This window comes from Mesoplodon mirus (assembly GCF_964341445.2).
Source record: "Mesoplodon mirus genome assembly, chromosome: 9".
In the NCBI taxonomy this organism is placed as follows: domain Eukaryota; kingdom Metazoa; phylum Chordata; class Mammalia; order Artiodactyla; family Ziphiidae; genus Mesoplodon; species Mesoplodon mirus.
This window is the reverse complement of record NC_138985.1, coordinates 88,225,616-88,241,672: the sequence shown is the minus strand read 5'-3', so window position 1 is coordinate 88,241,672 and position 16,057 is coordinate 88,225,616. Positions and strand designations below refer to the sequence as shown.

At 37.7% G+C, this 16,057-nt stretch overlaps 1 protein-coding gene across 1 annotated transcript in view; it reads right to left on the bottom strand.

Annotated features, from left to right (window-relative positions):
* Positions 1 to 5,862: 5,862 nt before the first annotated feature.
* ASB15 (ankyrin repeat and SOCS box containing 15) overlaps positions 5,863 to 16,057 on the bottom strand; it is a 40,905-nt gene continuing 30,710 nt past the window's right edge. Inside the window, exons 7-10 of the mRNA XM_082631738.1 lie at positions 15,297 to 15,468; positions 13,148 to 13,718; positions 12,502 to 12,655; positions 5,863 to 6,088 (exon numbers count right to left, since the gene is read on the bottom strand). Coding sequence (XP_082487864.1) covers positions 5,916 to 6,088; positions 12,502 to 12,655; positions 13,148 to 13,718; positions 15,297 to 15,468 — 1,070 coding nt within the window. The 3' untranslated portion in view covers positions 5,863 to 5,915. The remainder of the gene's footprint in view (positions 6,089 to 12,501; positions 12,656 to 13,147; positions 13,719 to 15,296; positions 15,469 to 16,057) is intronic.

Below are 16,057 nucleotides of genomic sequence, written 5' to 3'. Positions count from 1 at the left end.
GCCATACTGTGTAGATTGGCCATACTGTGTTTAGCCAGTCACAGTGGATGGGTGTTTGCATTGTTTCCACTTTTTGACTATTCTGAACAATGCTCTCCTAATCTGTACTAAAAATGATGGGGTGGAAAAGACTTGGGATTTGGAGTCAGGAGTCCCAGACTGCATCCTAGCTCTGGCCTTTACTACCTTGGTTAACTGTAAAAATGATTTCGTTATCTATAGAGTGGAGTTCATGAACTCCTTTCCTGTCCTCTCCTACAGCAATTGTAAGAATCAAGTGGGATGATGTATGTGAGATGCTTTGTGAGCTGTAAAACACAGGACATATGAAAGGCATTGTTACTGAAGTACTCTTGCTAGAACGTATTAAAATGAACTAGATTTCTCTCAAGATTCTTTCCACATTCATAGAACAAATGATCTGTAGGAAATAACTACCCTTTTCCTTCTGTAGACTTGGGGTTCTCACCAGCTTTCCCTTACCAAACCCTGTTATTTAGAAAGGTTTTAAAATTATTCAACCTCTCTTAAATTTACTTGTATTTTAAACTCTTTTTTTTTTTTTTTTTTTTGCGGTACGCGGGCCTCTCACTGTTGTGGCCTCTCCCGCTGCGGAGCACAGGCTCCGGACGTGCAGGCTCAGCGGCCATGGCTCACGGGCCCAGCCGCTCCGCGGCACGTGGGATCCTCCCTGACCGGGGCACGAACCCGTGTCTCCTTCAACGGCAGGCGGACTCTCAACCACTGCACCACCAGGGAAGCCCCCAAACTCTATTTTTGATTGTCAAATAAAAGTCTTTTTTTCCTGTTGAAGAGAGGATCTTCAGATTTCCTAGAATCACTATAGGAAGTTGGACTCTGTACAGTTGCAGTTCAAATTTAATCAGGTCAACCTCCAACCCGTAGATTCAATTTCGCCTTTTGGGTACCTCAGGTGATTGTGAAGGTCAGGCCCCCAATAAGGGAGTTGGGGACAGAGTTGAGTCCAGTTGAGGGGCTTCCAATGAGTTAAAGTCTAAGCAAATATTTCCATCCTCCAGTCAAAGGTGATTAAAATTGTCACTTCATTGAAACAATATTAAACCAATTGGTGTAACTAGATCGTGAGGGCTATTCAAACATTCAGGAACATAGACTGTTGACTACCAAATGTCACGTCTAGTTATTTGACTTCCACAAAGCACGAAGAAGAGTTTCTCTGAGAAGCCAGTTCAGACTTTGCTTCAAACAGAAAGAACCGGATACTGGCATCTCACACCCACTCAATCCCCAAGCAGGTCTCACATCTATCACCCTCCACACCTTCTACCTTATCCAACACTATGGGCTGCTCTCAAGAAGTTTTATCTTAAATCTCATTGGGACATCCTGAGATGAAAGACTTCCAAGGCAAGAGAAATGCCTGTCCGTCGTTTACTAGAATCTGAAAGCACAGAACATGAGCACCCATCCAGTGCCTCTGGTGGAATTCCCTGGTCAATCCGACATTAGAACTCAGGCGTTCCCGGTGCCCAGATTCAAATTACTAGACTGTCTCCTTCCAAAAACAGCAAATCCCCAGACATTTTTAGCATTCCCTGAGATTACACAACACAGGCCATTGAGGTCAAATAAGTCTGTTCCTTCTACACATCTTCTCCCCTGAGAAGCCCTTTCTTCCCTTTTAACGATTGATGATTGGGGCTTTACTAAGCAACAGCAGATGTGGGGTTTCATGCGCTAGGGGCAATTCTCTGCTGTTTTCATTCTGTGCATTTTCTCAAGGTATTTACAGATGATAGTGAGATGCCATCTATATCTCTAACATTATTTTTTTTCATATTTTCCCACCTAAGCATGACAATCTTCAGACTTGTGCCATAAGACCAAGGTTCTTGAGGCTTGCAACTCTGGCACTGGCATGGCCACTATGTAACAATAATAATGAGAGCTTGAGTTTCACATGCACTTACTCTGTGTTAGATTTGGTGTTTTTACACTTATCATGTCTTGTTCAAAATCAAGCAGCCAATAATTAGTGAAGCCTGGTTCAAACTAAGGCCAAAAACTTCTCTTTGACTACAAAGTATATGTTCTTACCTACTACATTATATACGACTGTAGTAATACGTCACATTATAATGCATGCATGTATGTATGTATACTAGATGCGGATATGTCATATATATATGTGCATATATGTGTGTCTGAAAGTATGGATATATGCATGTGGTGTTTGATTTTGTCTCGTAAATAACTTGAAGCAGATTAGAGTTTTTTTGCATTCTAAATAATTTCTGATTGGAAGGTGCCTATATACATAAGAGTAATATGACTTGAACCTAAAATTTCGGTAGGAACGTCTAATAAAAGGTCAAGGTTTAAGTGTGTTCTCTACGTCATAAAAGACTCCACCTTTTTGGGGTAGTTTCCATGCTGTCTCACCCCTATGTACTTTTCAAAAACCTGCATCAAAGGGAGTGTTACCTATGAATATTTGCTGTACCACATTTACACAATTGTTTTCACATCTTCTACGTTGCCATCTTGTGCATGGAAACATGTCCTGTGATTATCTAAAATGATTAAACCATATTCTTCAGGAGGCACTTGTTTTCAATGTGCTTATGAAATTATTGTAAGTCAGAAATGGAAATACTATTTAAAGATCGCCTACTGAAAAACTAAACAAAACACACACAGATGAGAAGCCATATCTGCTTCTTTCCAACCAGAGACTCTGTATGATACAAACAAAATCCACAGTTACCAAAACAGCCATGATCATCTTGGCAGCCTGGGAAGATGTCATCAAAACTCTATCATGTTGATTAAACACGATAGTGGTTAAACAGGCACCACTGTAGAATGTTTGGCTTCTCCTGAGGCTCACTGGGGAGAAGCAGCTGTTGCCCTCTCCCAGATAAAGTGACATATTCTAGGAGAAACAGAGTCCTAATTAGCTGTAAATTAATTCTCTTACCATCCAGCCCACCCCAAAACAAAAACACTGTTAGAAAATTTCAAAATGTGATAAGGAAAAGACCAAATCCATTTTGGATATAGTGATTGCCTCAGTTTCATAGGATATATTTTTCTCCTGCTTCACAAATACCAAAAGAGCCACTTTCAACCCACAGCCTGTGCAGTGAATTCATATCCTTACCTTCAAGTGTTTCTTGAATATATTTACATAAAACACATTAAAGACAATGTCAAACTTTTGTGTACTAGAGTTTTTTTAATATCTGAAGTATCCTAAATGTATTTATACAATAATATATTAAATATCAAAGTTTTAGTTTATTTAATATCTGAAGTATCATATGGCACACTTACATCCTTATTTTTAAAATTTATTGAGAGCAATATTTATAGGTAACAATGTATTTTAGCCACAAGTAGGAGAGCAACAGAGGAATCACAAAATCCCATACACCAAACATTATAGTTCTACTTAAATACATTAGAGCTTAATCTACAGGAAAATATATTCTTTAGGGAATAAAAGCTGTTAAAACTATAGCTCTAATTATACAGTTTTTTTTCATACCTATAACTAGAGCTAAATACAATTTGAAAAGTTCATAAACCAGTGAGGTATTACTATTGAAAGAATACAATAACCCTTAAGATAAAAATAAGAAAAATCTAAGAAGAATGAGTCTAAGTAATTACATTATAAAGCTATATAACCAATTCAGAACTATCATTTTACCATGAGGTCACTGATTACTTTTGTCTGGCTCTCATATGACATTCGCTCCTTCAGTATATTCAACAAGTAATTTTTTCACTTTCTCTGTGCTCTTAGGGAATGTGTTTGGCCCTAAGAAAACACTGCAAAACAAATCAGACATAAACCCTGCCCTCATAGAGCTTACAGTCTAGTGGGGCAGACAGATGGGGAACATAGGCTCCTGTAATACAGCATGAGAAGTGCAGTTCTGGGGCCTCCCATGCTAGAGGAAAGAACATTTAAACTGAGACCTGTAGGATAAAGAATGGAGGGGGAAGAAGGAGCTGGAAAGAGGATTCCAGGCAGAAGAAGAAGAACATGCAAAAACCCTGAGGTGCAAGAGAGTATGGTTTCTTCTATAACAGTGGCTCCCAAATAAAAGACCTCAGAGACTTGTCGGGCCAGAATGAAATTTTCACTCATCAGTGGGGAAATGAAGACCAAACTTCAAGTCTTTTCAAAGCTAAAGTCCTTCAATTATTTTTTTTAGATTTTTTAAACATTTTATGTATGTATGTATGTATGTATGTATTTATTGGCTGTGCTGTGCGGCATACAGGGTTCTTAGTTCCCCAACCAGGGAACGAACCCGTGACTCCTGCAGTGGAAGCTCGGAGTCCTAACCACTGGACTGCCAGGGAATTCCCCTAAAGTCATTCAATTTTAATAACTGAGTTTAAGGCAGCCCCATTTTCTGGCATTAAAATGGCCCCTCTTTTATGAAATGACAGTGATAAATAGATGACCCTATTTTTAAATTACTAAAAACTACTAACATATAAAATCGAAAAATCTGGGAATCACTGTTCAAAGAATAAACTTCTAAAAGGTGTTGAACATGGTTAAAGAGGACGGGTAAGGGAGATATCAAGAGATAAGGCTAAGGAGGAAGGCAGGCAGTTAGATCATGAAGGGCCATGGAAGAATTTTGGAATTTACCTAAGAGCAATGGGAATGATTTTAAGCAGGGGAGTGAAACTTGCTTACATTCGTAAAAGATTACTCTGGGATGTTATGTGTAGAATGTGTGTTAGATGAGGCAAGATAGCAGGGAGAAGGACCAGTTGGGTAGCACTACAGTGCCCCAGGAAGAAAGGAGATAATAGCTGGTATTTGGGCTGAATTAGCGAGACTGAGTAGAAGATGACTTCATGAAATAAACTTACCAGGACTTGGTGATTTGTTATATTGGGTAAAGAAAATGAGATGGTCAAGGTTGATGTCCAGGCTTTTGACTTGGGAAACTGAGTTGATAACTGGGTTAACTATTGAGCTAGAGATGGTAAGAAAAGGAGCCTTTTTGTGGAGGAAGACAGTGAGTTCATTTTGGGACATGCTGAATTTGAGGTATCTTTGTATTCAAAGGTCCTTTAGGCCAATTGTCTACACAGGTCTCAAGCACGTGAGAGAAAGCTGAACTTCACATATAAATTTTACATTCGACAGCACGTAGATAGTAAACGAAACCAGGGACATGGATGAAATTTCCCAGAGAACTTAGCATTAAAAAAAGGGGACTTAAGACGTATTACTAAAGAGTTGGCAGGAGATAAGCAATGCAGAAAGAAGCCAGAGACAGAGCGGCCAGAGAGGTGGGAAGAGAGCCAGGAGAGCAAGTTATCCGGAGAACTGTTTCCTGGAGGGAGCAGGCAATCAGTCAGTTGCTGCAGGAATCACTTGAAAGGACTGAAGGATGCTCATTGAAAGTAGCAACAAGCAAGTTGTTAAGGACCTTGAGAAGGGCCGTGCAAGGAGCAGAAGCCAGATTACAGTGAGTGAATCTGCAGACAGGAAAGAGCTCTTTTACGCCATGTGGCTATAAAAGAAAGGAGAGAATGGGGCAGCAACTGGCTGGAGATGTGGGTTTGAGAATGTGGTTCTTTGCTTTATAAACATAGGAGAGACTTGCTCATGGATATTGTAGGAGTCACTTGATAGGGAGAGTTTGAAGACTTATTGCAAGTGAAGACAATCCATAGAAATTCAAATGCAAAGTACTGACTAGCTTTAAAAAATCACAATGTAAAAAGTCCTTAGAGATGTGAAATATGGTGCTCCCCAAAGAACCCAGGATCCAGTTATAAAATTGTCAATGGATTTAAATACACATAAGGATGTAAAATGGTTCCAAGAAATTCTCTGAAAGAATCTCATTTAAACACATTTTTTAAATCACATTTAAAAATATTATTTTAAATTATGGCAATTTTAGCTCTTGTCCATAGAGATCATACTCTTTAAATAATATGTATCTTTGAATAGTTGGTGGCAGAGAGAGCTTCTCCATTAAGGCTGGCTGGCAGAGTCGCTGGAGTCCTATAAGTCTTCTAATTCTTAACCTACATAAATGCTTTAAGGAGCAGGGATTCTCTAAAGTGAATGGGAAAAACAAGCGAAAAATAAAAACAATATTAATGGATTAACCTGTAAGATACAGACTGTTTTAGAATAATATTAATAGTGTCATTCTAAAAAACAGGCATGCACATGTTAGCAACTGGTGACTTTAAGTAAAACTCAAATTGCAATTAAGCCTTCCAGACCATTCCTCTAGAATGTAAGCTCCATGAAGGCAGACGTTTAGTCTGCCTCTGTGTCAGAAAGAGAGTCTGGCTCCTACAGGGTGTTCAACTACAATATGTTAAATGAATGAATGGACTTGATTAAAGAAAGCAAAGGCTCACATCTCCTTCTATTTATTTTTTAGAATTGAGTATTTGAAAGATATATTTCTTTACTTCCGCTCTCTCCTACCAACCTTTCTGATGAATAGTTATCTGTGAAACATCGGATACAAATGATTCCATATATCCATTATTCAATCTTAGGTTTGTTTCAGTGTCTGATACCTAAACATTTTATATTTTCCAAAAAATCTACTAATGTTATTCAAATAGCTGATGTTAACCTTTATTTTCAACTCTTACTTTATCTCTAGTACATTTACCTATAGTATAATTACAGTACCGATATATATATATATATATATATATATTTTTTTTTTTTGCGGTTCTCGGGCCTCTCACTGTTGTGGCCTCTCCCGTTGCGGAGCACAGGCTCCGGACGTGCAGGGTCAACAGCCATGGCTCACGGGCCCAGCCGCTCCACGGCATGTGGGATCTTCCCGGACCGGGGCACGAACCCATGTCCCCTGCATCGGCAGGCGGACTCTCAACCACTGCGCCACCAGGGAAGCCCAGTACCGATATATTATCCCAGCAGCATGAGCTAGTGAAAAGGCAGCATTGCACACGGACTTAGTTGTGGGCTCTGGACTCAGTCGGCTTGGATTAAAATCCTGGCTCTGCCACTTCGTATCTGTGTGATCTTGGACAAGTTATTTAACCTCTGTGGTCTCAGTATTCTCACCTGGGAAATGTGGATAACCCTACCTTACAGGGTCGTTTAAAGATCAAACAAATTGGGCTTCCCTGGTGGCGCAGTGGTTGAGAGTCCGTCTGCCGATGCAGGGGACACGGGTTCGTGCCCTGGTCCAGGAAGATCCCACATGCCGTGGAGCGGCTGGGCCCGTGAGCCATGGCCGCTGAGCCTGCGCATCCGGAGCCTGTGCTCCGCAGCAGGAGAGGCCACAACAGTGAGAGGCCCGCGTACCACAAAAAAAAAAAAAAAAAAAAAAATCGAACCAATTAATTCATGTAAAGTATTAGAAAAGTGCTTGGTACATCGTAATCATTCAATACTGTGAATGATCACTCACTTCCATAATCAAAGAGATCACATTTCTGTTCTATTTGAGATTATAAACATTCAAATTATCCTGAAAAAATTAAAACAGTGTTTTTGAAAAACCATTGAGGCAAACTTATTGTTACCAAACTAGGCAGAATAAACCCATCTTTTAAAAAAAATTACCATTTTATTTTTTTTCCCTAACAAAGCGTCTGCCCTACATCTACCTGGAGGAATCCTGACATCCAGTGGTTAACCATACTCATAGCAATCAACTGACAAGCTCTAGTTGCAATGATGTGTGACTGAGACAATAAAAAAACTTCCTGGTCCTGTTCTTACTTGGATTGCTTTTCTAAAGTCATAAGAATTGGTCATTCTTTTGCAATACAAACACATGGACAATGAATTACCAATTAGAAGCAGAATCTGTTCTATGACAGGAAGCACAGTGGTATTGGAGAAAGAGCCTGTGTTTTGATGTGAGACAGACCTAAGAGTTCAAATCCTTGCTTTGTTATTTTCTGTCTATAACTTTGGGAAATGAATTTATCTAAGCCTTAGGGTTTTTTCCTTTACAATCTCCAAAATATTTTAACTCGTCTATTGTAAAATAAAATATAGATAAAGCCACTGCACAAACATACAGTTTCTTAAGTTATTATAAGTCATTATCGGGTGAACATCTTTAACCATTTCCCAGGTCATGAACAGAAGAACTTCCCCAGCCATAACAGAATTCCCTCCACAATCCAACCCAAACTTCACTCCTTCCTCCCCTATAAGGAACTACTGTTCTGATTTTTATAGTAATCAGTTCCTTTAGAGCTTCATCATCTCAGTGTGCTATCCCTACCCTATAGTATTGACAATATTTTTTTGAATTTGATGTGTTCTTTAAGGCTTTTTTAATCTGCAGGGTCTTCTCTCTATCCCCTTCATCCTTTCAATTAATCTTTGAATATCCAAAATGCCATATTTCACACAGCCTGAATTTTGAGACTGCATTTTCATGGTGCACTTCTGTGTCCTACTGTCTTCTCTATTTCTTGCAGATTATTAGCTGGATCCAGAGGCTTGATCAGACTCAGGTTTGATCTCTTTGGCAAAACTATAGCTGGTGCTGTGTTCTTTCACCAAGAACCACATTACGGGGTATTAGCAGCTTACTGAGGGCTGCAAGATGGTGATATCTAATTATATCATTTCTTTTTAATTTATTATTTGGAATACTTTTATAAAAGGATACATTTGCTCATGTATTATTTGGTTACTGGTGGCACAAATCATACAGGTAAGGTGGAATAAATGCTTGCATCTTTTCCTTCATTAATTTTCAAGATAATGAATTGATTTTTTTATCCTTTGGAGCTGACCAATTTCTTAAATATTGTATTTAAATATTTTTATTGGGTTCAATTCATTGAAATAATTATCCCTTTGAAGCTTAAATTGTCCCATATTTGGCCAGTGGGAGCCTCAAGCTGGCTCCTGAATTCTTTGGACATGAGTCTGTGAGAGTTTGTTATCTGGCATGACCAGATATACCTGACTCATCTTGCATATTTCCTTCCCCAAACCTGAAATCATCCATTTCTCCAAGAAATTCTGGTTTCTTTTTCTAGGAAATGCTATTTCAAAGCCACAGTCTGGGTGCTACGGATATGCACTGCTACTGGGCTTGTGATTATTTCTAAGACTCTTCTGTAGACAGATAGACACACACACACGCTTTCAAGGTAAAATAGTTTATGAGTTCATACTAATAGTACCAATTCAAATTCAGAACTACAGAATTTTTCTTTAAGCTCTTCCGTATTACATCTGTATTCCCTTTCTTCCACACTGGCAATCCTGGTTCTCAAGGATACAAAGAATAATAGAATTAGAATATTCTAAATACTGACTACATCTCTCATTCTCAGCATAACAATATTAATACCATGCTACCAACCAATATAATTTCTGAGCTCTGTTAAAAATGTCTTTGTGTGTGCTCTTTCCATTTTTCTCCCATTAAAAACAGTTGTGTCATATCTACATTATCTGACAGTATAACCATTATATATCTTCTCCCTTTTAACTGGCACTCAGCCTTGGTTTTCTGTTTAATGCTCGTTACTGGTCCTATGTCATTATCTCTTTAGTTATTTTGGTTTGTCTGAAGCTTATTTTGTAGTAGATTCTTGAGAACGTGATCAGAAGAGTAATATTGTTTAAGATAATCTGAATTTTTCCCTTATAAGTCACTTGTTCTTTTTACCTACATGACCAAAGGGTATAGTAATTTGTAATTTTCAGCTTCAAATCTTTTTTTATTACAGAAAGTTTTTCACAATACACATTTTTGTATTTGTTCTGTTCCTTTGATTTGGTTTTCTTTTTCTTTAGCTGTCTTCAAAACTGTCCCTGTCTTTCAAATCCTTTTATATATCCCTTTATTTCCACTTTATTTTTTAAATTTTCTTTAATTTCATCTTCTATTTCTCCTAAGTCATTGTCTATTGCATTATTAGTTCTTGCTTTCATTCCAGTTCAGTCTTTATATTCGAAATTAATTTTTTGTTTTTCTTTCTAATTCCTTCCTCGGTACTGTTACCTCATTTCTGAATTTTTCTAATACTGACTTGCGTTGTTCTTTCATGTCTTGTGTCATTTTCCTTATGTTTTTTAGCTTGTTTTGAAACAGAGGGTTTCAATTTTAATCTGTTCTGAGGGCATGTTTTTCTGGCGTGCTTTTGTTGTCTGTGGGGATGTTATTCTGTTCCTCTTTCTATTTTTTCTTATAATAAATTTCTATGGAATTTGACTGGGATACTTTCCTGTTGTTCATTTTCATGTGAATTTAGTTTTCCTGACTTTCTAGAAGGATGCTTGGGTCAAGGTAGCTCTTCTAAGTGTACAGAGCTCCCTATTCTGCTGTCTTCCTGCATTGATCTAGAATATGGTGGCTGCCCCCTGAGGTTTCCTGGTTCTGTCTGTCGCCCCCATGTTCATGTGGACTCTCACATCTCTGCCCTGCTTGATTTTGACTTCACTCCCAGTGTGGGCCTTGGTTCAGAAGGGGAACTAGTTTCGAGAATTTATAGGGCCCAGAATATTTTGTAATTCCCCCTTAGCCTTAGTTTTTTGTTTTTTATGTTTTTTTTTCACAGTACGCAGGCCTCTCACTGTTGTGGCCTCTCCCGTTGCGGAGCACAGGCTCCGGACACTCAGGCTCAGCGGCCATGGCTCACGGGCCCAGCCGCTCCGCAGCATGTGGGATCCTCCCGGACTGGGGCACGAACCCATGTCCCCTGCATTGGCAGGCAGACTCTCAACCACTGCGCCACCAGGGAAGCCCTAGCCTTAGTTTTTTATTTATAAAAATTAGCAATGATAACACTTAACTCTACAAGTTGCGGGGATTCATGACATACTTTACATATACATTTCAGATACTTCATGTAACCTTACCATAATAAAAATAACATAAAATACTAATAATTTAGTTTTTAAAATAGCTAAATTTATAAGTGTTTTTAATGCTGTAGTCTTTATGCTAAACACCTTATGTGCATCATCTCTTTAAATCCCCATAACAACCTTATGAGGTGAATACTATGCTAGCCCCATTTTGCAGTGGGAAAACCTTGTCATAAAAAGGATAAGTAACTTGCTCAAAGTCACACAACTAGTATGACTATCTTGGTCTTTTTACAGGAAATAAAAAATTCCCCTCCCCTCAATGAAACAAAAATGTTGCAATAAATTGTTGCTTGTTTCCATGAAAATATCAGCCCTGAATGACATATGCACTATATGACCCAGCCATCCTACACCTAGGCAAGGCCAGAGTTCCATCCTATTCTAGGTCTATCTGACCCCAGAGGTCGATTTCTAGGCTCACGACACTGTATGATTCATCAGATTCTCTAAGGTTCCTGTTTCAGTTGCCACAAAGTCTCTTGTACCGTCCAACTCATTCCAGTGGAAGCACCATGTGAGGAAAATCCAAGCTTACCTCCAAATCTGCATTCAGTTGAACTATCACTCTTTCTAGCCCATCAAAGTCTCCATCCTTCCTCCAATTTACGTCTCTTGCTACCATAGTCAAAATGGTCCAAATTCAGATTATATACTTTAATGTTTGAGACTCTGATGGAAAAAGTGCTTAGATGAAAACCACTATATTGCCCGTTTCTTTTTATAGAACTTTATACCTAACAAATATGGTATGTGAATCAGCTCAATGTTTCAGTTTCATCTTCTTGCCTATAAAATATAATCTACTAATTTGCATAAAATTTGGCTGATCCTAAAGACTAGGCTGTCACGGTTTTTCACATTTAAACTTGATTTAGGTGTATTAAGAGTGCCAGAATATTTAAATGTAATGCCAAGTTCTATGATGCTTCTTCAGGCTCTATAAAGTGATGTCCATGTAGGTTTTGAAAGTTCATTTTTCCAAACTCATATTTTGAAAGAGAAAACCTTTCCAGCTTGTGATTTTTTTTCTAGTTTCTATTTAAATTTGGAGTAATTTTAGATGTACTTTTATTGAAACTTTTGCCATATGATTCACTTTTATGATTATAAGTAAACTTTAACCTAGAGAGTACACAATGGCCTGCTTGTAATACATACTTTTGATGGTAGGAATTTGTCAATAAAGACCCAGAAGAGAGCATATCAAAAAGGATAATTCTAATTCATTCCATTCGTTCATTTACTCAATATTTATTGAGTATTTACTGCTTACTAGGCATTATGCTAAGCCTTGAGAACACAAAAATAAACAAAACAGATCCCTGCCCACATGGAGATTACAGTCTATATACTTTATGATATTATAGAAGTTAACTTTTAAAAAGTGAGTTCTAGTCAGAATATAATATAGTAATAGTATTACTCATTATACAATTAAAGAGTTGGAAATTATCAAGAAAAGCAAAAAATTAGTATCATATCAGAGGAAGTATTAAGGATGATTTGAAGAAACAGATAATTCTGGAAACAAAGTAGCTATGAAAAAGTATCAAAAATGACATTAAGAAATTTCCCCTATATACATTCTCCATAAAAAATTTTGTAGGAAAAACTTTTGCTTTTACCTAGTATTTGACGGATTTCTGGCCATTCTCTCTGTACTTCTAGTGCAGATTTCAGCTTAGCACACAGAGGGATATAATCCATGTAATCCATTAATACACGAATAACACTGCCTAGCAAGTGTTTCATCCAAGGAACTGTAATAAACTCACAGAACTGAAATGATAAAATTTAATTTAGTAGTACTTTTAATATACTATGTACATAAACAATTTTGTTCTGAAAAATTATCTGTCTTTTTACAGGAAATAAAAGTTCCCTCCTTGTAATGAACAAAAAAAGAAAATTAAACGGTTTGCTTGTTTCTGTGAAACTATGAGCCCTGAAGCACGCGTGGCTCTGATGTGATTGTATTCAGGATGATGTGGAAGAATCATGCTTCTTTCCATGCTTCTAGCCCCAACATTCCACCAAATAATCATAAATTATTGATATATTTTCCCACATTCATCAACATTCAGTTTCGAATTCAAGAAAAATACACTTTTTTTTTGCCTAGTTTTATGCTTATTTCCCCATATCATTGCAAACAAAAACTCAAGAATAAGAAAAATACAATAGTTAGAGTTGATTTTTCTTTTCTTCTAACATCCCTAATGAGCAAACGTTAGGATGATGACCCAATATGAAGAAGAGGATGTAACTCACCGGGTTATCTTTTACGACACAAGACGTCCATCCCGGCAGTATCTCTTCCTCTATCTCTGACCATACAAACGAATTTCCAAAGATGTCCCCGTGCATGCAGTCAAAGCACATCTCCACTTGATAGCCGTTATTCAGCAACAGCCTGAGCATTACCTCGTCATTTAGGGCATACTGAATGGCACTGGGGAAATGAGTGTCATTCACATGCATGAAATAACAATTGACATTAGCTCCATGGGCGAGAAGCAGCCTGACAATTTCATGATTATTGGCCCTCACTGCCACAAGAAGACAGTTGAGGGGATCTAAGTTTGGGTCTGCACCTGCGGCCAGGAGGACTTCTGTGCAGTGGATATCATTATTGCAAACGGCAAAATAGAGCGCAGTCTTCCGTTCATCATCATAGCTCTTGGAAATGTGGTCAGCAAGCAGGGTATTGACATCAAAGCCATTTTCAATAAGCAGTTCTAGGCACTGTGAATTTTGTCCATCTGCTGCTGAGTGAATTGGCGTTAGCCCACTTTTCTGGATTGCATGTTTGGATGTTACTGGAATAAGATATTTCAGGGCACTAAAAAAAATCAAATATCCACATGGCATGAAGAAAATCAAGAAATTAAGTAAACCAGCTTCCTCACTAGACAGTGAATGCAATTTACTTAGTTTCCTTTATTTTCTCTAGATAACCTTACACAAAAACATATAATCTTTGTCCATTGACTTACTACTTTTCAGTTTAGTGTAATTTAGTTTAGTTTTGATTTAGCTTCCCAGGCTAAATATTCCTGGGGAAAATACTGGATCTTATATATTTGGTCCTAGAATTGTAATTATTCAGGAACCCTCCCATCTTTCAGTTCTTCTCTGAACAGCATAATATCTATAATCAACCAATGCTATGTAACGAAAAAAGTATAATAGGAAAGTAAGCCCATTTGATGCCATCAAAGAATGCTTCACACTCTTGACCATTAGAACATGGAGTCACAGGAAGTTAGAGATGGAAGCGACCTTGATCATCACTGAGTTCAACCCCTTTATTACCAGTAGAGCCATATGAAGTCTTGAGAAGTGAAATGACTTGTCCAAGGTCACATAGATGTAGGGCAATGACGACAATTTAGGCCTCTTGAATTCTCATTTGTTTCTCCCCTTTCACTGCTTCCTGAGCAATGTACGCTTTAATATTGGCCATGTACATCCTGTCTGCTTACTTGAAATTGAATTATTGACAACATGAAGAGTTTTTGTTGTTCCATCAACGTTACATCAGTTCAACTGAGACAACTAACCACAGCTTATGTTTCAAAGAACCTGTGACAAATAGCTGTGAATTTCACACTTGATTGATGAACTAGAGAAGTATGAGAGCCACAGGCAAGGATAAGTTGATCTCTTGTGCCTAATTCAGAGCTACCATGTGTGAATTTATGAACTTTAACAATGTGTCACTTAGTGTCAATTACGTGTCATTGGCTACTTAACTTAGCCAATGTCACCACTGAAATTGTGATAAAGCCTAATGATTTCAAAGTTTTTGAACTTATGAAATATACATAATTGCCTAAAACCATGCTTTCATGGTGGGTAGTTTAATATAATGATTATAGATTTCTATTGATATGTTGGTTGTGGCACATTTTTGTGATTTAAAAGTATATCTGGCTTTTTTTGGGGGGGGAATAAAGAAACCTAAATTTATAATGAAACTTTTCTATTCAGGAATAAATTTGACATTATATTATAATATCTGTTGGTGTTGATAAAGATTAGAGTAACACAAATTTTAATCCTTTGCCAAGGGCAAAATTTTTAGACACCTGTAGCCATCTGTTAAACGTATTAAAAGAAACAAAAAGGCACATTTGGGCGGCTTGTGCAGAATTCTCACTTATAACTTACCTTCTTCTAAAAGAAAATATCTTTTCATTTTAAAAGTAGTATAAATTCAATGTGGAAATTTTTTAACGTAAAAGAATACAAAAAGAATGGGAAAAATCAAACAAATATATAGATATACAAAACTTGTGAACATTTTGCCTTTTTCTTTTTGGATTTTGGGAAGTGTATAGATAGATTTGGGATTATACCATATATACAAGCTTGTGTTTTTCCACTTGAAATGATCATGCTATGATTTATTACTCACAGATAATGTCCCTCGTAGGCAGCTCGGTGTATAGGAAGATGCCCTGCTCTGTTAGGTATGTTTCCACTTCCTCCATATTCCAGCAGGAGGGAGATGCAGTCAGGATTGCCCCCTCCTGCGGCCTCAAACAACACTGATGCCCCATCATCCGCCAAAGCAAACACATCCCCTCCTGGCAGTATAAAACATGTGGCATAGTGATAGCTGGACAGATTGTCAAGATAATCTCCTTAAAAATAACCTGCTGTTTTCCTTTCTGGTTAGGACTTAAAAGTATAGAATTAAGAACACCTGTGTTCTGTCTTTTCAATAAACAATCATGCAGCGTGTTTCATTCTAGTAGAAAATCTTTCCATCATAAGAACATCTGAGAAATCAAGTCAATTTCCACGATAAGCAAAGGCTCCCCCAAAAAGGTACAGTTAGACTTTTAAAGACAGCAGTTAACACTCGATTTCAATAAATATTTATCAACTCTCTTCTGTGTGCAAACACCATGCATGACCCAGCAGAAGATGTTAAGATAAATAAATCTGACTATCTTAAGTGGCTCTGAGGGGAAATGAGACAAAATATCATCAAAGAACACAAACTGTATAATATTCAAGTGATGTCAGGACCAGAAGGCATGATGTAGGGAGAAGTGGTCTCTTTTCATTGTGGTTTTGTTGCTGACTGTGAGAGTTTGGGGCAAGCTATTTACTTCTACGAACTTCCAACTCCTCATCTGTAAACTAGAGTAATACAGCTTATTTCATACA